Genomic DNA, 22,795 nt, shown 5'->3' with positions numbered 1-22,795 from the left:
CAGTGGTTTTATGTTATGACTGATTGGTGTAGATTTTTCCTTTTCAATGTGGCATGTTGTCCTCATGTGACAAGTGAAAAGTGTGTTTCATGTTTTTCCTTCATTCCACTTTTTTTCTATTTGGTAAGGAATCTTGTCTACAGTGATTGACCAACTAGTGAGGTGTCATTTACAAATGGCTCATTGAATCGACTCTTTTAGGTGAACATTGAGAGCAGATTCGAGGACAAGTATGAGTCACTTTGTTTTTACATGTCTTTCATTTTTATGGAAGTAATCTAGGTTTTTACGTTGCAGTACCACACCTGACCTGCATCAACTTGTGAAATCCTGCTGTTCAGGAGTTCTTTTCATTTCACACACGCACACAAAAAACACTGCTTCACATTTAATATGTGAAAGACTAGTAGCCTAAATATTACTTTGAATGCTTGTGAGTAATTTTTACACAGTCAGTACATTTACATGGACAACAATAATCCGATATTAAACCGATTAAGATAATATTCTGATTAGGAAACTACCATGTAAACACTGACTACGTTTACATGGACAGCAGTAATCTAATTATTGACCTTATTCTGAATGAGACAATATTGTGATGAAGGTGTTTACATGAGTTGCTTTTAGAATACTCCTTTCATGTTCCCGTTTTACATGTTATAGAACATAGATCGATTAACGACACACGTCATTACGTCACCGCGCCACGCCATCCGACGTTCCCTCCAGAATTTCACGTATCAACATTCAGTTCGTCTTCGTTATGGTACCGTATACAGTTTTGGGTGTTTCCTTTTTAATTTTACGAAAGCTTCAAGTGCAGTTACTTATTTGTCATGCTGTACGTGCAAATAAACGACTGCTTGAAGCCATGAGCTGTGTCGAAACCACATACTTACCTACTATATAGTAGCTGAGAAGCATGTATTTCTCCTCCTATACAGTAGGTAAGTACGCGGTTTTTGACACAGCCATGCTCTCTTGTGTGTGTGAGTGTATGTGTCCTGTCTCAAAATGCGTTGAAAACTCCCACATGACATTAACAGTGTGATTAAGGTGTGTACATGTCTATAATGCACATTGATAATGCAACTAAAATAGGAATACTCCACATGTCTTAATTCGATTTGTATTTACTTCGAGTATGACTTTAGTCGATTTAAGGTCATCAATAATCGCTGTTTACATGGTAGTTTCTTAATCAGAGTATTATCTTAATCGGGTTAATGTCGGATTATTGTTGTCCATGTAAACGTACTGACAGACAGCGGTGTAAATGACAAAATGCCTGTTTTTGATAAAGTAGCGACATCTTGTGGTCAGACTGCCTCTCTGCATGTGCTAAAGCGATTTGGCTGTGTTTGCAGGAAGGAGGACGAGTCTTTGGACACAGAAGATTTTATCAGCTTTCTCCTGCAGTCGTTAGGTAAGATGAAAATATCTCCAGTGTAGGGCTGCAACTATTATATTCTATTATATTATTTTATTTGTCGATTATTTCTTCGGTTAATCGTTTTGTTGGATTAAAAAGCCAACTTTTATTTTCTGTATTTTTTTTGAGAAAAAACCAAACATGTTATGTCACATTCTGCCTGATGTTGTCCTTCAAACATTGTGCAAATTGAAGGCTATGAAAAAGGTATTAAATGCATCTATCTGGGATATGCAAAGGATTAAAAAAAATTACATTATATTTTAAAAAGAAAAAAGCAACTTTGTCAACAAAGCTGATTGTCCATAAGCTTTCAATCAGAAGTTAAATCACTATATTAAAAACGCTAAAAAAAGAAAAACAAAAGCACAAACGAAGTGTTAATTGGTAAGAGGCTGAACACAGTACTCATCTGAACACAGTAACATGTTACTCTATTCTGTAAATGTAAACACTTCTTACATTTCTGTACAATTCCATGTTATAACCCCATTACAGTTACTGCTCTCAAAAACACAATTACTTCAGTTTCTAAATATAGATAAATATAGCATCAAACATATTTGATCAAAATGAATATTTTGGTTAGGGTTATTGTGCTTCCTTTCTATTGCGCGCTGTTTGATTGACGCGCATACCTGGACTCGCGCTCATTCAGTGAAGTTTAATGGAGACTCGCTCACTGTCAGGACGAGCCTTTATGTAAAATGGAAATACTGGCGTGAATTTCTGGCGTGAATGTTTACAGATAAGGATATAGAGGTATTTAATTTCAAATGTGCTGAAGAAAACACGTCTGGAACACGTTAAACAGCATACGCATCTGTCGCAGCGTCTGACACGACAAGTCATGTTAATACACTTACGAGTTTGTTTGAAGCACTTAACGTTAAACGTTCTCATGTTTTGGATGACCTGGATCGTGAACTTTTTCCCGCAGCAGCACACCCTGTGACCTCCGCTGTTTCTCAGATGTGTTTTATTCATAGAAATGCATTCTTCACTGTTGTGAAATGTCATTGACCGGGGGGGTTATCCACAGTGACGTCACAGTCCCGACTAATCCATAATCAAATTCATTGCTGATTATTTTAATTATTGATTAATCGTTGCAGCCCTACTCCAGTGAATGCTTTACCCTGAAATAAACGAACCATTCTGCCAATACACGATATATACAAGTAGTGGACGCTTATGGTTTAGCATCGTGTCTAAATCCTCACTACATGTCGAGTTGTTCAGTGTCCCAGACTTGCTTACGTCCTTTCTGACACTCTATCCGTCTGTTTCTCTGCCTCTCTCTGTTTCTTTCTTTCTGTCTGTCTGTCTCTCTCTTGCGTGGTCTGTCGGTCTCTGTCTCTATCCGTATGTCTGTCTGTCCCTCTTTCTCTCAATGTGTCTGTCAATCTGTCTCTTACTTGGTCTCTGTCTCTCTTGTGTCTGTCTCTGTCTGTCTTCCTCTCTCTCTCTCTCTCTCTCTCTCTCTCTCTCTCTCTCTCACTCACTCACTCGGTCAGTCTTGGTCTCTCACTTTTTTTGTTTCTCTCTTTTTGTCTCCTGTCTCTTTCTGTATTTGTCTGTCTCTGTCTCTCTGTTTCTCTCCCTCTCTCTCTCTCTCTCTCTCTCTCTCTCTCACACACACACACACTCTCACTGTCGACTGATCTCTCTCTTTCTCTTTTACTTTGTCTCCTGTCTGTCTATCTGTACATCTTGTGTCTGTCTGTCTCTTCTCTCTCTCTCTGTCTCTCAGATAGTAGGATTCTCCTTCCTGGCAGTTCCTTCTTCGTGTCCTATTTCGGCCGTAAGTGTGAGATCAGTGTGAAGTCTCTGAAGGGCGTAGACGGAGTCACCCTCTCTTCTCCTTCTCCCCCAATTTCTGCTACGTCGTGCCCTGTTTCCGAGTCGGACGATGCACCTCTGGATCTCTCTCTGCAGCTGGGTCAGCTGAGCCTCAACCCATCGTGCAGTACACCAAACCGATCTTCCCCCTGCACCCTTCTCGCTCGCACCACTCCATGCACACTGAACGCCACGCCCTCCAGCCCGAGCGCCCACCTCCTGTCTGACAGCGCTCTTGCTCCTAACCTAGAAACGCCCGATCAGTCCACGCCCGAGGGACCAGAAGCACAGTCCCACAGAGACAGAAAAACCCAAACGCCATCTGCTGGTCGAAAAGGGCGCGACACTTTCTACTCCGTCTGCAGCTCCTCGAGAATCAGCTTCACGCACGCACACACTCAGGACAGTAAGGATGAGGGTCAGGAGAGGTCAAAGGTCACGTACAGTATGATTGGAGGGTTGAATGCTCAGCTGCAGGTGATCAAAGAGACGATCGAGCTGCCGCTGAAACACCCCGAGATCTTCAAGAATTACGGTGAGAAGTACAAATGACCTTTAATACATTGTGTAATAGTGCATTAAAAAAAAATTAATTACTTTTAATTTTATCTTTATTTTAACATTTTGGACATTGGACATATTTTGTCAGTTTATTCATTAAGTCTGAACACTATTTTCAGATTATTTCCAATATTTTCCATTATTTAAAATAAAATGTATTTATCTTTGGCTTTTATATTCGCATTTGTCATTCTCTGTGAACTGTGAACCTTCCTACATTCCTTCTGTATTTATTATTAAATTCCATGCAGAGTCAAATTTAACGTTATTTATTTATTCATGTTTTTCATTACCCCTATTCGTTTTTGTTAAGTGTTTGTTACAGTAGTGCTGTAGTAGATCATGTGATGTTTCTCAGGAATCCCGCCCCCTAGAGGAGTGCTGCTGTATGGCCCGCCTGGCACAGGGAAGACTATGATTGGACGAGCGATAGCCAGTGAGGTTGGAGCGCACATGACTGTCATCAATGGCCCTGAAATAATGAGCAAGTGCGTAAAAAATGGTTTAACCAGTTCACAATTATATTTCAGTTTGAATAAGTTTTTGATTAATGTTGGTTACGTGTTTCATTCTGAGGGCTGTGATGTGCTAACACTTTATTTCTTGTCGTTCTTGTGTTTTGCTCTCTATTTGTATTTAGGTTTTATGGAGAATCCGAAGCGCGACTACGTCAGATATTTGCTGAGGCTGCACAAAGGTAAAAAACTCTTCAACAAATGACCATTTTTACATGAGGAGAGCAGTTCTGTCATACTGAGTCTTTGATTTGTGTGTATGTGTGTGTTCATCAGGCAGCCGGCGATCATCTTTATCGATGAGCTGGATGCGCTTTGCCCGAGGAGAGAGGGGGCGCAGAATGAGGTGGAGAAACGAGTGGTTGCTTCACTGCTCACACTCATGGATGGCATTGGATCTGTGAGTCACCTGACCTATTAATGAGCCAGTCAATTAACCAACCTGTGTTAGCCAGCTACTCTATTAACCATCCATTCAGTTAAACAACCAGGCAGTTAACCAACCAATCAGTTAACCAGCCAGCCACGTAACCAGCTAGTCAGTTAACCAACCAGCCAGTTAGCCAGCTATTCAGTTAACCATCCAGCCAGTTAGCCAGCTATTCAGTTAACCATCCAGCCAGTTAGCCAGCTATTCAGTTAACCAACCAGCCAGTTAGCCAGCTATTCAGTTAACCATCCAGCCAGTTAGCCAGCTATTCAGTTAACCATCCAGCCAGTTAGCCAGCTATTCAGTTAACCATCCAGCCAGTTAGCCAGCTATTCAGTTAACCAACCAGCCAGTTAGCCAGCTATTCAGTTAACCATCCAGCCAGTTAGCCAGCTATTCAGTTAACCATCCAGCCAGTTAGCCAGCTATTCAGTTAACCATCCAGCCAGTTAGCCAGCTATTCAGTTAACCATCCAGCCAGTTAGCCAGCTATTCAGTTAACCATCCAGCCAGTTAGCCAGCTATTCAGTTAGCCAGCTATTCAGTTAGCCAGCTATTCAGTTAACCATCCAGCCAGTTAGCCAGCTATTCAGTTAACCAGCCAACCAGTTAGCCAGCTATTCAGTTAACCAACCAGCCAGTTAGCCAGCTATTCAGTTAACCATCCAGCCAGTTAGCCAGCTATTCAGTTAACCAGCCAGCCAGTTAGCCAGCTATTCAGTTAACCAACCAGCCAGTTAGCCAGCTATTCAGTTAACCAACCAGCCAGTTAGCCAGCTATTCAGTTAACCATCCAGCCAGTTAGCCAGCTATTCAGTTAACCATCCAGCCAGTTAGCCAGCTATTCAGTTAACCATCCAGCCAGTTAGCCAGCTATTCAGTTAACCATCCAGCCAGTTAGCCAGCTATTCAGTTAACCATCCAGCCAGTTAGCCAGCTATTCAGTTAGCCAGCTATTCAGTTAGCCAGCTATTCAGTTAACCATCCAGCCAGTTAGCCAGCTATTCAGTTAACCATCCAGCCAGTTAGCCAGCTATTCAGTTAACCAATCAGCCAGTTAGCCAGCTATTCAGTTAACCATCCAGCCAGTTAGCCAGCTATTCAGTTAACCAGCCAGCCAGTTAGCCAGCTATTCAGTTAACCATCCAGCCAGTTAGCCAGCTATTCAGTTAACCAACCAGCCAGTTAGCCAGCTATTCAGTTAACCATCCAGCCAGTTAGCCAGCTATTCAGTTAACCATCCAGCCAGTTAGCCAGCTATTCAGTTAACCATCCAGCCAGTTAGCCAGCTATTCAGTTAACCATCCAGCCAGTTAGCCAGCTGTTCAGTTAACCATCCAGCCAGTTAGCCAGCTATTCAGTTAGCCAGCTATTCAGTTAACCATCCAGCCAGTTAGGCAGCTATTCAGTTAACCATCCAGCCAGTTAGCCAGCTATTCAGTTAGCCAGCTATTTAGTTAACCATCCAGCCAGTTAGCCAGCTATTCAGTTAGTTTGCCAGCCATTTAACCAACAAGTCAGCCAGCCACTCTGTTAGCCAACCAATCAGTTAACCAACCTCTCAGATAGTCAACCAGTTATCCAAAGCTATTCAGTTGTCCAGCAGGTCAGTAAACCAGCCAGCCAGCAGGTTAAAAAGCCAGCCAGTCAGTTCACCAGCCAGTCAGTTAGCCGGCAATGAATGGCAATGTGTTTATATGCTACGCTTATATGCACACTATCATCTGTTAAGACAAATGACTCAGTCAGAATTGGTAAAAAATAAATAAATTGTAAAAAGTGTAAACCGAATATAATTTTTTAGATGTATTTTTATCTAATGACACAGGTAATGTGTCTAGTCATTTATAGTCGTGAAGAAGAATCACTCTGCAAACATTTTAAATTCAAATTTTACAACTGTAATCTTTGTGTCTATTTGTGAAAAAACATTTCGCAGTGGGCACAGATTTATTTATACAAGTTAATAAAACTAGCCAAGCATTTGGATCTGGATAAAAGTCTGATAACCCACTTCAAAAATGCTAAAGATACCAGAGTTTTACTTCAGACCTTGGAAAAAATACAGGTAGCGCTACAAACATTGTGCTACGTGTTAGCAAGCTTGTGTAGAGTTTTGTGTTTCCCTCATGAGCTGTTCCTACATTACTAGATACACAAAGGTCATGCTGTGTCACACGACTGTTAGATAACTTGAAAAGGAAAATGAATTAGTAAGTATTTTTTGTTTAACCAAATTGACTTCCGAAGTGCTTGCTCTAGCTAGCTAGCTTGCTTGTATTAGCTTGCTCTTAAATAATCTAGCTAGCAATACAATGAGTGAAAATATTTAGGTGATAGGTCTATAAAATAAGGCATTACATAAAGCTATCTGGTTAGCATTACAGCCAAGGGTTGACTAATTTGACTAGCCAAATGTTGTAAGCAGATAAATAGCTAGCTAGTAGTTTGTATTTAGCCATTATCACACTGTAGATCAAATGTTAAGCAAAATGATGTATTAAATGAGCTAAATATAAGAAACAGTATTACTGCACAAGCTAAATATTCCTACATAACTTAGCTAGCTAGCTAGCTGTATGGCTTCCTCAAGGGTCTTTAACATTTGTAAACGTAACTTCCCTCACGTAGTGAACACTTGGTGTTTGACTGAAACCTGTCGTTTGGAAGCCATGTAAAAATATGCTTTAGATTGCTACATAGTACATAGTGTGTTTATATAATGTGTAATTTTAGACAGTCTCTCTGGCTCTGCGTGTAGGAAAGTCACAGTGGCTCTCTGCTGGTTCTGGGAGCCACTAACAGGCCTGACGCGTTGGACCCGGCTCTGCGGCGCCCGGGTCGCTTTGATCAGGAGCTGGAGGTGGGCGTGCCGTCAGCACAGGGGCGTATGGATATCTTACACAAGCAGCTGCGCTCTGTCCCCACCGACATCACCACTGAGGAGCTGCAGGAACTAGCTGATGCGGCGCACGGATACGTAGGAGCTGACCTCGCCGCTATGTGCAAGGAGGCCGGTTAGTTTTACACACCATATTTGTGTGTGTTTACATGCATCTCATTTTGTGTGTGTGTGTGTGTCTTTGTGTCCATCTTTGTGTGTGGGTTTTGAGGAAAAACAAGAGTCAGCTCCCTCCTCTTTCTTCCTCTGCTACATCCTTCATTCCTCTCCTCCACTTCTGTGTAGTGGCTACCGCTAACCACCACATATCAAGACCACCCAAGACTCACTCACTCACTCACACACACACACACACACTCACACGCATACACAGTCTCACTCACACACAAACTCTCACACGCACACTTTTGATGATCCAATATTTGGGAATTGTACATTGAAGGCATTTTGGAGCTATGCAACATCATCCACCTGTAAATACAAAAAAAAACTGTATGCAAAAGCCCCGAGTCAACCGCCTTTGTTCAAAAGAGGCATGGCGTCTGAATGTGCTAAGAAAAAATGTGATCTGACATGGGGCACCAAAACTTTTTTTGTTCCAGTGAAGGAGCCGTGGTCTTTGTGGTTGTCAGTTCCAGTGAAGGAGGCGTGGTCCCCCACTTCTCTCACTGTTTTTCTCTATATTGTCTCCTTGCATTGTCACACGTTGATGCCAGTGCAAGTGTGTCTGTTTTTCTGGTTGTTTTTTCCTCTACTTTTCCCATATGTATACGCGCACAATAATAAACACGTCTTGAACTAATATCAGTGTTATTCCCCACAATTCCCATGTCGTGAAAACACTTCCTGTCCAGATGGATTAAAAAAGATAGATGTACCAAACACAAACAAAACTGTTTTCCGTGTTAGTGTGTCTCTTGAGAGATGTGACAAGGCCAAGACTTCCGTGCATGTGTGTGTGCATGTGCGTGTGTGTGTGTGTGTGTGAGAGAGAGTGGGGGGGGGGACTTGGGGGTGTTGGGGGCCTATATGTGACTTCTTTTACATCCTGTCATTACTGTACAGTCAGCAGTCCTGAGCACAGATCCTTCTCCCTCACGTTAATGCAGCTGTGTGCGTGATAAAATTACTATGCACTCAGCATTCCGGGCAGCTCAAATGCCCCACGTTCACTGAAATTGAACCCTGGATCAATACATACTGCCCTCTGAATGACCCTGTACACACACTCAGCCCACACCGTACACACACTCTGTCAGTGACTCCAGCAGTGTGATGCTCATCTCTGGCATCTGCAGTGCTTTATTATACGGATGTGTGTTCGAGAGAGAGAGAACCACGGAGAGAAATGTGGAAGTGAACTTGGTCATAAATTGGGTTAGTGTGTGTTTACATGTGGCCGCTTTCCTTATAAAGCGCTTTTTCCTTTTAAAGCGCCAAGGCTTTCTGCCGGTCTTGTGTTTATAAAATCCGGAAACGTTCCTCTCCTCCTCCGGCTAATGGCAGGCTCCGGAAAAGAGGGATCTCTCCAGCTTTTTTCTTTCCCTTCCCTCTTTTTTTTTTAAGGATGGGTATTATTCTTTAGAGCATGCAGCTTTAACCCAGCTGTTGTGGAGTGTAAATACAGGTGTGTGAGGGGAAAGCTCCGGAAAAGGTGCGCACCATAATGAAAACGTTAGTCTTTTTTTTTTTTTTTCTCTCCCCTCTTTCTTCTCTTTTTTTGTCTTGTGCTCCTTGCGTAACGACAGAAGTATATTTTGGCTTTTGGTTCTGACGAAGCGAGAGTTTCTCCAAAGGTCAGAGATGCTGAATCTCAGGTTGACCTTTTCAAGAGGTTATCAACACACACACACACACACATGCACACACACACTGTTTGAGCAGGTGATGTGTGCTTATAGAGTCATGTTGATTTTCACATCGGGTTTTGTCATGTTTGCACATCACAGTCTTCATCGAAACGAGAGAAAAGAAAACAACATTTTTATTTAGTGAAAAAACAACATCACAGCGTGTTCTTATTACTTATAAACAATCATTTCCTCATATTTTATAATAGTTCTGGCCAGGGCTGCCTCTTTCTTTCCTTCTTTCTTTCTTTCTTTCCTTCTTTCCTGCTTTCTTTCTTTTTTCTTTCTTTCTTTCGTTTTGTTACAGTTTCTAATCTTTCTTTCTTTTGTTTTGTTACAGTCTCTCATCTTTCTTTGTTTGTTAGTCTCTAATCTTTCTTTCATTCTTTCTTTCTTTCTTTTTGTTACAGTCTCTAATCTTTCTTTCTTTTGTTTTGTTACAGTCTCTAATCTTTCTTTCTTTTGTTTTGTTACAGTCTCTAATCTTTCTTTCTTTTGTTTTGTTACAGTCTCTAATCTTTCTTTCTGTTTTGTTACAGTCTCTAATCTTTCTTTCTGTTTTGTTACAGTCTCTAATCTTTCTTTCTGTTTTGTTCCAGTCTCTAATCTTTCCTTCTTTTGTTTTGTTAGTCTCTAATCTTTCTTTCTTTCTTTCATTTTTGTTGCAGTCTCTAATCTTTCTTTTGTTTTGTTACAGTCTAATCTTTCTTTCTTTCTTTCAGTTTGTTAGTCTCTAATCTTTCTTTCATTCTTTCTTTCTTTTGTTTTGTTGCAGTCTGTAATCTTTTTTTCGTTTTGTTACAGACTCTAATCTTTCTTTCAGTTTGTTAGTCTCTAATCTTTCTTTCATTCTTTCTTTCTTTTGTTTTGTTGCAATCTGTAATCTTTTTTCGTTTTGTTACAGTCTCCAATCTTTCTTTTGTTTTGTTACAGTCTCTAATCTTTCTTTCTTTCATTTTGTTAGTCTCTAATCTTTCTTCTTTCTTTCTTTCGTTTTGTTACAGTCTCTAATCTTTCTTTCTTTTGTTTTGTTACAGTCTCTAATCTTTCTTTCTTTCATTTTGTTAGTCTCTAATCTTTCTTCTTTCTTTCTTTCGTTTTGTTACAGTCTCTAATCTTTCTTTCTTTTGTTTTGTTACAGTCTCTAATCTTTCTTTCTGTTTTGTTACAGTCTCTAATCTTTCTTTCTGTTTTGTTACAGTCTCTAATCTTTCTTTCTGTTTTGTTCCAGTCTCTAATCTTTCCTTCTTTTGTTTTGTTAGTCTCTAATCTTTCTTTCTTTCTTTCATTTTTGTTGCAGTCTCTAATCTTTCTTTTGTTTTGTTACAGTCTAATCTTTCTTTCTTTCTTTCAGTTTGTTAGTCTCTAATCTTTCTTTCATTCTTTCTTTCTTTTGTTTTGTTGCAGTCTGTAATCTTTTTTTCGTTTTGTTACAGACTCTAATCTTTCTTTCAGTTTGTTAGTCTCTAATCTTTCTTTCATTCTTTCTTTCTTTTGTTTTGTTGCAATCTGTAATCTTTTTTCGTTTTGTTACAGTCTCCAATCTTTCTTTTGTTTTGTTACAGTCTCTAATCTTTCTTTCTTTCATTTTGTTAGTCTCTAATCTTTCTTCTTTCTTTCTTTCGTTTTGTTACAGTCTCTAATCTTTCTTTCTTTTGTTTTGTTACAGTCTCTAATCTTTCTTTCATTTTGTTACAGGCTCTAATCTTTCTTTCTTTCTTTCATTTTTGTTGCAGTCTCTAATCTTTCTTTTGTTTTGTTACAGTCTAATCTTTCTTTATTTCTTTCGTTTTGGTTACAGTCTCTAATCTTTCTTTCTTTCGGTTTAATTCATACCGTCACAATATTTTGTTCTTTCTTTCATTCTTTCTTACTTTCTTTGTTTAATTCATACTATCATAATATTTTTTCTTTTTTTTAATACTCCCTTATAATAATAATAATAATAATAATAATAATAATAATAATAATAATAATAATAATAATAATACATTTTTACCCCAATCTCTTTACCTGTATGGACGTGAGATGAACAGACCAGGTGAGAACTTTATGACTCTTCTATATGAAGGCCCTTTTTTCCTCCAGCTCTATTTTTAAACCTGGCTAATTGGATCCATGCCTCTAATGCCAACCATACATTTTTCTTTCCCCCACTTCTTTCCCCTCCTCTCTCATTTCCTATCAGTATGAAAGAGTGCAGTGTTGGCCCTAATTTGGCCGAGTGGGATGTTTTGCAAATGTTCGTCTTCGCTTCTTGGAATTGAGGCCTGGTATCCAACGTCATTTAGGATGCAGCTGCACCTCAGCCATGCGAGAGAGAGAGAGAGAGAGAGATGAATAGAGGACAGGAATTCACATTTGGTTTACATTAGTGTGTGTATCTCTCTCTAGCACACACGCCACACGACTACAGCATCGGATGTTTTTCTTAACCAAATGAATAAAATGAGGAATAGCCCAAGGGAGTGGGGAAGTGTTTCTCTCTCTCTCTCTCTCTCTCTCTGTTATTACTTTACTGTTGTGTGAATTATCAGTGGTGTAGTGGTCCAGTTAATGACATCATCAGCTGTTCATGAAAGTTTTTCCTTCTTCAGATAATAAGGGTGTTGGTTTATGGGGTTCTGAGTGTTGTGGCCAGGTAGCCCCATGTGTTTGGACCTCTTTTTAAATCTTACAATTCTATGCATTTTGTAGGTACCCCCCCACCCACTCATATCCCCCAACCCCACCCCCGTGTGGTGCCGGTGTTGATATCCCTTTAATTCTTGGCAGTCTATGATTTTAGGTTGATTTAAGGTGTTAATTTTGCATCTCAACAGTGGGGTTTGGGGTTGTATTTATGGTGCTTGGACCCCTTACATCTGAGTCTCTGGGTGGTTCATTGGAGTTTGGACCTCCTAGGTCTGGGATTTTGTGTGTTTTTAGAAGGTGCTTCTTTTCTTGTATTTGGACTCCGTAAGTGTTAAGCTTTTGGGTGTTTAGTCTACTTAAGTTTACGTTTCCTTGAGTTACGTTTTTTTGAGGGGGGGCAGGGGGGTTGGTCACGGTGGCTTAGTGGTGAGCATGTTTGCCTTACACCTCCAGGGTTGGAGGCTTCAATCCCGCGTCCACCCTGTTTGTGTGGAGTTTGCATGTTCTCCCCTTGCTTCGGGGGTTTCCCCCGGGTACTCCAGTTTCCGCTCCCAGTCCAAAGACATGCATTGTAGGGTGCTTGGCATTTCCATATTGTCCGTATTGTCTGAATTTGTGTGAAGTTGTACTCTGTGATGGGTTGGCACCTTGTCCAGTGTGTCCTCCGCCTGGTGTAGCCTGGGATAGGCATATTTGGTGATTTGATGGTTAGTCCTTCTGGGCTTTTTGGGCTGTTGGAACCCTTTAGGTCTTAGCTTTTTGGTTTATGGAAGGTGTTTGTCATCATTAAATCAGCGACTCTGTATGGATTTAGCATTTTTGGACTCATAAAATCTGTTTAAAATTAATAAAAAAAAATGTTTTATGAATATTTTGGTTAGTTATGTATGTTGTTACCCGTGGCGTTTGGGTGTATTATGGGTGTTTGTTCCATCAAGATTTGGGTTTTTGGTTCTTTTGTCAGGCACTGGGCAGATTATTGGTGTTTGGGAGTATTCGGTAGATTCATTCATTATGTTTGTGATTTTCTGTGGTTTTTGGTGGAGTTCAGGTTATGTGACTGTTTGGTCTGGGTTCCTCATTGGTGTAGACACTCAGTGCTTGTTTTGCAAGTATTCGAAGTAGAGATGCACCAATGTATCGGCCGATAATCGGTATTGGCCGATAAAGGCTATTTTTCCCGCTATGGGCTATCAGCCGATAGTTTAAAAACATCCCATGATCAGGGCCGATTATATCCTGTCAATCAAAAGAGGGTGGGAAAACACATCGATTTCATGCTGTGTGCAAAGTTTATGTCTCTTGTGTGGAATGACGACAAAACTGCAGTTTGTAATCGAGTCGAGTCTAATCCCCCCCACACGCTGAATTAAAGGGCCAGTACATCGTTGAAAGATTTAAATGAAGATGAGTTGACAAAAAATTATATATTGCAAAAAATATATAAAAAATATATTTGTAGAGTAGTATATTTCATATCCAGTTAATGTTAATATATAAAAAAGTTTATATTATATATTACTAGTTGGATGTCAGTGATGAAGTAGAAATGCTTTTATTTGTGGTGAGTGACTGTGAGACTAACAGGAGGTTTTTTAGAATTCAGTCAGTTAATTCTGTTAATATGATTTAATAACATTCAATAAGTTAAGAAATCTTACTTTAATCTTCAGAATTTAGTTCATGTGTTAATGTTAATTAGAGTAATGTGTTTTCTGTTTATGAGACCAGTTACTGTGAAACAACTTGTTGAAATGGAGAGAATAAAGTTTTTATTTGCATTTTTTTCAGAATTGTGGAATTAATTATTATTAATTTATAAGAAGGCATAAAAGGCACAACTATCGGTATCGGTTATCAGTATCGGCCGATGTCACTCTGAATAATCGGCTATTGTATCGGCTGAGAAATTTTGTATCGGTGCGTCTCTAATTTGAAGGTGTTTTTTTTGCTGACTAAGTGTTTGTGTATGTTTTATGGGTGTTTGGATCCTTTTAAAATGTTAGATTTTGATTGTTTCTGACCTCTTATCCCTGGAGTTCTGGTTGCTTTGTGGATTTGGACTTCTTCAGATCAGGTTTTCTGGGACTTTGGATCTCCTAATGTGGAGTTTTGTGGGTTTTATTGGTTTTGATTATTTCAATCTTGGGTTTGAGATGTTTTTATGTGTTTTTAGGTTCCTTAAATCTGATTCTGGGTCTTTTGGGCATGTTTGGAGTCATAAGCTTTATGCTTGAGCACTGTTTTTAACATATGCATGTAAAAGAAGTGTTAATTACAGTGTTCGACAAATTTAAACTTGCACCTGACTTGGTTTTGCTCTCGATTCAGTACAAACTTGTGGTGGTACACACGTACACTGATTCAGGTCCTGTCGGGACGCTGTGTTTATGTACAGAGAGAGAAAACGTGAATAAGTGGAGCACGTAGGAGAGAGGCTCAGTGTCCCTCAGGGTTCCTCTCTAGAACAAACTGACCTTCTTGGCTCGGACTGCGAGTGTCTGTGCTTTAGGAATCTGTGTTTTATGTAAACAGGATGTAATACTGTCTAATCATAAATCCTCCTGCAATTCCAGCCAGCAGCACGAAAGGAAGCCTTGCGGCTGTGTGTGTGTGTGTGTGTGAGGTGGAAAAAAAAGACTTGATGGAAGACAAGCAGGGTCCTTAGGGCCGTGCGTGCAGGTTAACAGTAATAAAATGTTATTATTAGTTATAACATGTTTTGAGCTTTACCTTCTGAATTATGTCAGCAACTTTTATATTGGCATCTTTTCAGATTTATCTTCACCATAGCTTTTTATTAGCATCTTTCCATCTTCCCATCCTGTAGCATTCCTTCAGATTGTGTTTCAGTATAGTTTTAAGCATTAGCATTTATTTTTTTTTGCCTGCAGCTTTTTAGTGATCATTTCAGTCTTCCTTTTCCTAGAAAGACCGTCTCGCTGAAAAGCTTTCTCGCTTTTCTGTCTTCTGTGCTCGCTGTCAGGTTTCCCGCCACTAGCTTTTGTGTTTTTTATTTTAAATCTGTGCACATGGGAATAGCTTTAATAAGCGTCTCATCTGATCAGAGGCGTGAAGGTGGATAAAGAGACGACAGGATGGAAATACTGTTGGGTTTAATTGATGATTGTGTGTTCGCATTTCCTTTTGTTGTTTGTGAGTGTGTGAGTGTATGTGTGTGTATGTGCTTGCCTCAGTCTTTCTTTACTTCTTTCTTACTTCTTAAACATGCACTCGTTTCACCTCTGTCTCCATGAAAGAAGTATATGTGTGTGAGCAGGAGGAAAGGTGTTGATGGATTAGCCTGAATGGGCAGGATTATAGCAAGTGTTTTGGGAATGTGCACGCGAAAGAGAAATGCGCTTGTGTACGGATGGCCTGCGGTGAAAGGAGACATGGATGGATGGATTTATTTGTTTATTCACACACACAGCATTTCATTTGAATAAAATGCCATTTCAATAGCTAAGCAAAGGGAAATAGGGCTAATTTAATTTCAAAACTTTATTTGTGTGTGTGTGTGTGTGTGTGTTTCATGTTTGTTTTTTTTTCTTTGCAGGGCTCCATGCATTGAGAAGAGTGCTCTCCTCCACTCCAGGCATCTCTGACAATGACCTGATGGACAGAGTGAAGGTCACGACCTCTGACCTTCAGCTGGCCATGACTCAAGTTAAACCCAGTGCCATGAGAGAAGTGGCCATCGATGTGCCAAAGGTGAGATGAATGAGTGAACTGATTATGAGTAGGTGAATGTATGAACGAATAAGTAAAAACACAGACATTCAGGGAAATAAGCTATGAACCATGAAGAAATACATAAATGAGTGAAAATGTGAAAGAATGAATGAATGAATGCATGTATGAGCAGGTGAGTGAATAAGTAAACATTGGATTGAATGATTGGGAGTGAACATATGAATGAGGTAACTGAGTGAATATAACCAGGGAATATATAAGCGCAGACATGCACAATCAGTGATTGAAACGTTAAGAAATCAGGATTGAAGAAAATAGAATTGAATGAGTGAATGTGGTTTAGAAACAAGTGAAACGTAAGAACAAATGACTGACTGAGCGAAAGTGCGTAGGCGCAAACGAACGTATGAATGATTGACTGGATAAGGAAGAATGTGAGCGAGTGAGGGAGTAGCCACGTTACTAAATGAAATAATGAGACAACACACTAAGAAGCGAACAAGTGAACGTACAAATGAATGAGTGGATGTGTGAACCGAAGAATGAATGACTAAATGAATGAACGTATTAATGAATATGAACGAGTAAATGGGTGACAATATGAAGAAACGAGTGACTTTCTGAATGATTAAGTCTATAAACGAAAAAGTGAAGCAGAGAACGTATAAATGAATGAGTGAATGAGTAAACATGTGAATAAAGAAGTGAAGGAGTGAATATACAAATGAATGTGTGAACATAACACTTTGAACGAACGAATGAATGAATGAACTGGGTGAACCAAGGAATATATAAGTACGGACACCGACAATCAGTGAATGAACTATTAAGAAATGAGCAAATGAGTGAAAATAGGAATGAGCGAGTGAATGTGATAAGGAACGAGTGTAATGTAAGAACGTATGACTGAACGAGTGAAATGTAAGAACATATGACTGAATGAGCGAAAGTTTGAAGGAGCAAATGAATGTATGAATGTATGAGTGAGTGGATAAGTAAGAATGTCAGCGAGTGAGTTAATGGACACATGACTAAATAAAGTAATCCGAGAACACACAAATGAAGAAGTGAGTGAATGAACGTACAAATGAACGGGTTTTTCTACAAACCGAAGAACGGACAAGCAAATGAATGAATGTGTTAATGGATACAAAAGAGTAAATGGATGAAAGTGCGAAGAAACAGTGACTTTTTGAATGATTCATTAGTCTGTAAATGAATGTGAATGAGTAAACATGTGATTAAAGAAGTGAATATACAAATGGAGAAGGGAAGTTAATTTACAAATGAACACGCGAGCATACAGTATGAACCCAGGAATGAACGAGTGAACGTGTGAATGCACAGGTAAGAATTAGTGCAAAGGAATGAGTGGGTGAAAGTACAAAGAGCCAAGTGAACTTATGAAGGAGTAAGTGAACATGTGAATGAATAAGTAAAGGAATTAACATGGAAATGAATGAATGAACATGAATAAAGATAAATGAATGAGTGAATGCCTATAGTGTAAATGGATGAGTGAATGCATGCAGTGTAAATGAATGAGTGAATGCATGCAGTGTAAATGAATGAGTGAATGAATGCATGCAGTGTAAATGAATGAGTGAATGAATGTGTGAATGCATGCAGTGTAAATGAATGTGTGAATGCATGCAGTGTAAATGAATGAGTGAATGAATGCATGCAGTGTAAATGAATGAGTGAATGAATGTGTGAATGCATGCAGTGTAAATGAATGTGTGAATGCATGCAGTGTGAATGAATGCGTGAATGCATGCAGTGTGAATGAATGTGTGAATGCATGCAGTGTGAATGAATGTGTGAATGCATGCAGTGTAAATGAATGAGTGAATGAATGCGTGAATGCATGCAGTGTGAATGAATGTGTGAATGCATGCAGTGTGAATGAATGCATGCTGTGTAAATGAATGAGTGAATGCATGAAGTGTGAATGAATGCAGGGTAAATAAATGTGTGAATGCAATGAGTGTAAATGAACGTGTGAATGCAGTCAGTGTAAATGAACGCATGCCGTGAAAAGTGAAGGAACTGAGGCGCAGAAAATAGTGAACAGATGAAACCAAAAATGAGTGAATGTGTGAATAACTAATGGAATTATTGCAAAAGAATGAATGGGTGAAAAAAACTTGATTTAAGGAAGAATTGAGTGAGTGAGGATGTGAATGAATTAATAAAGGAACCGTGTAAACAAGCGAAGACATGAGTAAACATATAGTGAATGTTGAGAGAGTAAAGGAATAAATGAAGAAGTGAATGTATGATCCCATGAATGAGTGAACACCTGAATGTATGAGTAAATGAGTGTGTGTTAGTAAAAGTATGAAACGATCCTCGAATCTACAAACCAAGTAAATAATCGGGGAAAATACGGAGGAAAGTGAATTTATAGATGAATGAGTGAATTAAAAAAAGGAGGTGAATAAGTTAATGAACAAGCGAAGAAGTGAACGTGTGTGTGTGTGTGTGGGCATTTTACACCTCACACCTGCAGAGAGAAAGAAGGACACACACACCACAGCCTTGTTTGCTGAATGGAGACTGGAAGAGGGGATGTTTTTTGGGAGGGGATTTTATGTGTACAACACACAAGCATCCTGCAGTGAGTGTGTGTGTGTGTGTGTGTGTGTGTGTGTGTGTGTGTGTGTGTGTGTATAACCATACAGGAAGAGGCTCTCACATCATCCTGCCACTAATTGGAATCAGGTTGTAGTGGCGATGTGTTGCCCGGAGCGGTGCAGCTTTGCTTCCTGCTTTGGACTGAGATCAGCATAGCACATGCAAACAAACAGAAGAGAGGTGGGGGTGAGGGTGGGTGTGTGGGGGGGGGACAGATATAGGAACATGGATGGTCAACATAATGGGAGCATAATAAATGGAGGGAAATGGAGAAAAGATAGTGTTGAGGATGAGAGAAAGAGAGACGCAGGTAAATCAGCAAAGTATAAAGCAAAGGATGGAGGAATATTGAGAAAACAAGGGCTCGAGGAAGAAAAGATGATGATGATGATGGGGCGATAGCGAGAGAGGGAGGGTTAGTGGGAGCTAGACCAGGAAAGAGAAACAGGATGGAGAGAAAAAAGGAGGAAGAGAAATACATAAATAAACAGAGGACAGGTAGAGAAATGAAAGAGGTGATGGTGAGGATAGAAAGGCAAAGAATAGGAATGCAAGAAAATGAGAATGTGAGAGAAGTGAAGGATAGCGAGAGGAAGGCTGATGGGTTCCAGCAGTGCTGATCAGATCCAGATGAGCTTAGACATTCATTTCTCATCTTTATATAAGAAACTTCCTGCGCGTGTGTGTGTGTGTGTGTGTGTGTGTGTGTGTGTGTGTGTGTGTGTGTGTGTGTGTGTGTGTGTGTGTGTGAGAGAGAGAGAGAGAGAGAGAGAGAGAGAGAGAGAGAAACAAACACCATGTGCACTAGCATAAGTGTATATATAATGGTCTGTAAGTTTGGTCCTGAAGGATCCCCAGCAATTCTGTGCATGTATGTAAAAGTGTGAAATTTACATGACGTTTCCTCAGTGTCGTCTATAACTCGACATGTTTGATGTCCAAAGTATGCTTCTTTAGTTTTAAAAATATAAGAAACCTTTATCCTTGGGACAATGTGATTTAAATATCTGCCCAGTTTGATTTATATATATGTCTGTGTGTGTGTGTGTGTGTGTGTGTGTGTGTGTGTGTGTGTGTGTGTGTGTGAGGCGGTCTGGAAAATCCATTGGACATTGGGGAAAAAAAAAAAGAAATTCTGAAAAATTGTGTTTGTACCAAAATGAAAAGAAAAAAAAATTCATCCAGTAATAGACTTTGATGAGTGTGTATGCTTTCTTAAATTTGAGGTGTCAGTCACATTATTAGGAACACTTGTGCACCTGCAGTTATCCAATCAGCCAGTAGCGTGAGAACAGCAGAATGCATAAATCATGCAAATACAGGTATGCTGTGTCAGGTAATGTTCACATCAAGCATCAGAATGAGGAAAATGTGTTGCCAGTGACTTTAACCCTGGCATGGTTGTTGGTGCCAGATGAATGGCTTGGGTATTTCAGAAACTGCTGACCTCCTGGGATTTTCATGCACAACAGAATGGTGCAGAAAGCAAAATGCGTCCAACGAGTGGCAGTTCTGCAGGCGTGTATGGCAGACCTTGGGGTGGATGGGCTGAGACAGCGGAAGACCTCATTAGGTTCCGCTCCTTCTTGCCAAGAACGGGAATCTGATTCAGCATAACAGGGGAGTTAAAGACTGGAAAGACATTGCCCGGTCTGATGAATCTCCAATTCTACAGATGGTAGTCTGAATTTGCCATCAACAGCATGAATCCATGGACCCACAATGCCTTGTGTCTACTGTATAGGCTAGTGGTGGTGGTGTAATGGTGTGGGGAATGTTTTCTTGGCACACTTTGTGCTCCTTAACTCCAATCACGAATAATTTGAATGCCACAGTCTAATCAGAGTATTATTGCTGACCACGTGCATCCCTTTATGGCCAAACGTACCCATCTTATAACGGCTACTTCAACCATGGTAACGCACCATGTGACGAAACACGAGTGTCATACTGGTCCCTTGAACATGAAGGTGAGATCAATGTACTCAGCAGTATGGTTTTCAAGTAAATAGCTAGTTCAGTGCCTTGCTAACAGTTGACAAGTGTAGCTAGCAGGCTAAGCAACTTCCATCTACAAATCTCCCAATGTTAAAATCTGCTGTTTGTTATTTTGAGAAATAGGGTTGTGTTTCTGTTTCCCCTTTAAAAGTTATTGTGTTTTAATAAATTGAAAATGGATGGAGAAACGAATGCAATTTTGCATGCAACTTTTGAATGTGAAGCTTAAAAGGGAAAGTTTATTGCATAATTGGCAAGCCTAATAATCTTGTTAAGTGAACCGGATTTGGCCCATGGGTCCCATCTGAAGTAAATGTGAAAATGGAGTGGTTTTCTGCTTTCATAGCAATTGTGTGTGTGTGTGTGTGTAGGTGTGTTGGAGTGATGTAGGAGGGATGGAGGATGTGAAGCTAAAGCTGAAGCAGGCTGTCGAGTGGCCGTTGAAGCATGCCGAGGCATTCTCTCGGCTCGCCATAACGCCCCCCAAAGGTGTGCTGCTGTACGGACCACCTGGCTGCTCCAAGACCATGATCGCAAAAGCGCTTGCTAACGAGAGCAAACTCAACTTCATTGCCATCAAGGTAAAGTGTTTGTGTAGATGTGTGTACATATGGTCAGCATTTATTTTGGCACAGTTCACATAGGCCACACCTCGTTTCCTGGGATTGACACGCAGTTCACATAGGCCACACCTCCTTTCCTGGGATTGACATGCAGTTCACATAGGCCACACCTCCTTTCCTGGGATTGACACACAGTTCACATAGGCCACACCCCTTTCCTGGGATTGACACAGTTCATATAGGCCATACCCCTTTCCTGGGAGTGACACACAGTTCACAGAGGCCACACCCCTTTCCTGGGATTGACACAGTTCATACAGGCCATACCCCTTTCCTGGGAGTGACACACAGTTCACAGAGGCCACACCCCTTTCCTGGGATTGACACAGTTCATATAGGCCATACCCCTTTCCTGGGAGTGACACACAGTTCACAGAGGCCACACTTCCTTCACTGGGAGTGACAGTGATACAGGCCACACTTCCTTCACTTGGAATGACAGGTACATGGACCTTAACTACTTCGCTGGTACTGACAAAGACAGTTCACAGAGGCTATTCCTCATTTAATGGCACTGATGGCCACAGAAGCCACGCCCCCTGACCCCCCCCCCCCCCCCAAACCACACACATTCTTATATTACCTTCTTTTAAACACCACAGAGCATGGAAAGTTTGAGAGATCCTTAGTAGTAAATATGGTGTGATTTAGGACAAGGCATGTGTTTAAAGTCAGAGAGAGATTGTCTTTCCCTGTCTTTCATCCTCTCTGTCTGTCCTTCCTGCCTGAGACGATTGACAGCAGTTCAGTCGCACTCCTTTGACCTTCATGACCTTGTGTTTGTCATTCTCATTCATCAAAAACACACACATCCCCACACACACACACAGCCGGTACTTCCGATGGCCTCCCACAGTGCTGTCAGGGTCTGATTGAGGAAGATTGATCAGCAATCTGTGTGTGTGTGTGTGTGTGTGTGTGTGTGTGTGTGTGTGTGTGAGAGAGAGAGAGAGAGGGAGAGAGAGAGAGGGAGAGAGAGAGAGAGACGGGTTAGTTCACTGTGTGTGTTGAAAGAGTTCCAAGGTGAACGGTAGCAAACAGGAAATTTGTGTGTGTGTGTGTTTTTTAGCTTGGTGTCTCCCATGTTATTTGTACAATGGGAAATAGTTGAGGTGTGGCTAAAGAGGAAAACTTAAAGTTTCGACTTTACCTCTGACTGCTGACACTGGAGACTTCCAAATGCTAAATAAATGTCTTTTCACAAAAACATCACCAATACATCATCAATTACAGCAGTTATAAACAGTATGTAGCTATGGAAACATACAGCTTTATCCCTGGTGTAGTAGTAACCTAGCGAGGGTCTCTGGTTGTCACTTTTGAATGATGTCATCTCGTCAGTCGTCTTAAGAAGGTTTTTACAAAAACAGGACTTTGATGGATGTACGACCATTCACGTTTCCTTTTGACCGCTTCCCATTAGTATGTGTAGTAAATAAAAGCGAAACCAGATAAGTGCTTAGTGGCTAGGGCTCAAGTGCTTAAGGCTGAAGAGAGGCTGGAGACTGAGAGTAGCTGTCTAAGTGTGTGTGTGTGTCTGTCTGTCTGTCTGTCTGTTTAATAAAGTGTCTTGTCTGTGTGTGCTCATATATGCAAGACAGAGGAGACTGCTTGACATGGGAGTTGAGAGGTGTGTGGGTGGGGGGGGGTACTGTGTGTCTCTATCTGAAGT

The 22,795-nt window shown here is 40.4% G+C and overlaps 1 protein-coding gene across 1 annotated transcript in view; it reads left to right on the top strand.

Moving 5' to 3' along the window:
- spata5 (spermatogenesis associated 5) overlaps positions 1–22,795 on the top strand; it is a 105,047-nt gene that overhangs the window by 4,348 nt on the left and 77,904 nt on the right. Inside the window, exons 4-11 of the mRNA XM_053649933.1 lie at positions 1,371–1,429; positions 3,189–3,812; positions 4,197–4,326; positions 4,479–4,535; positions 4,630–4,753; positions 7,545–7,800; positions 15,729–15,883; positions 20,872–21,081. Of these exons, the coding sequence (XP_053505908.1) occupies positions 1,371–1,429; positions 3,189–3,812; positions 4,197–4,326; positions 4,479–4,535; positions 4,630–4,753; positions 7,545–7,800; positions 15,729–15,883; positions 20,872–21,081 (1,615 nt within the window). The remainder of the gene's footprint in view (positions 1–1,370; positions 1,430–3,188; positions 3,813–4,196; positions 4,327–4,478; positions 4,536–4,629; positions 4,754–7,544; positions 7,801–15,728; positions 15,884–20,871; positions 21,082–22,795) is intronic.

Source organism: Ictalurus furcatus, chromosome 2 (genome assembly GCF_023375685.1).
Source record: "Ictalurus furcatus strain D&B chromosome 2, Billie_1.0, whole genome shotgun sequence".
NCBI classification, from domain to species: domain Eukaryota; kingdom Metazoa; phylum Chordata; class Actinopteri; order Siluriformes; family Ictaluridae; genus Ictalurus; species Ictalurus furcatus.
The sequence above is the reverse complement of the archived record's forward strand: the minus strand, read 5'-3'. Positions and strand labels throughout refer to the sequence as shown.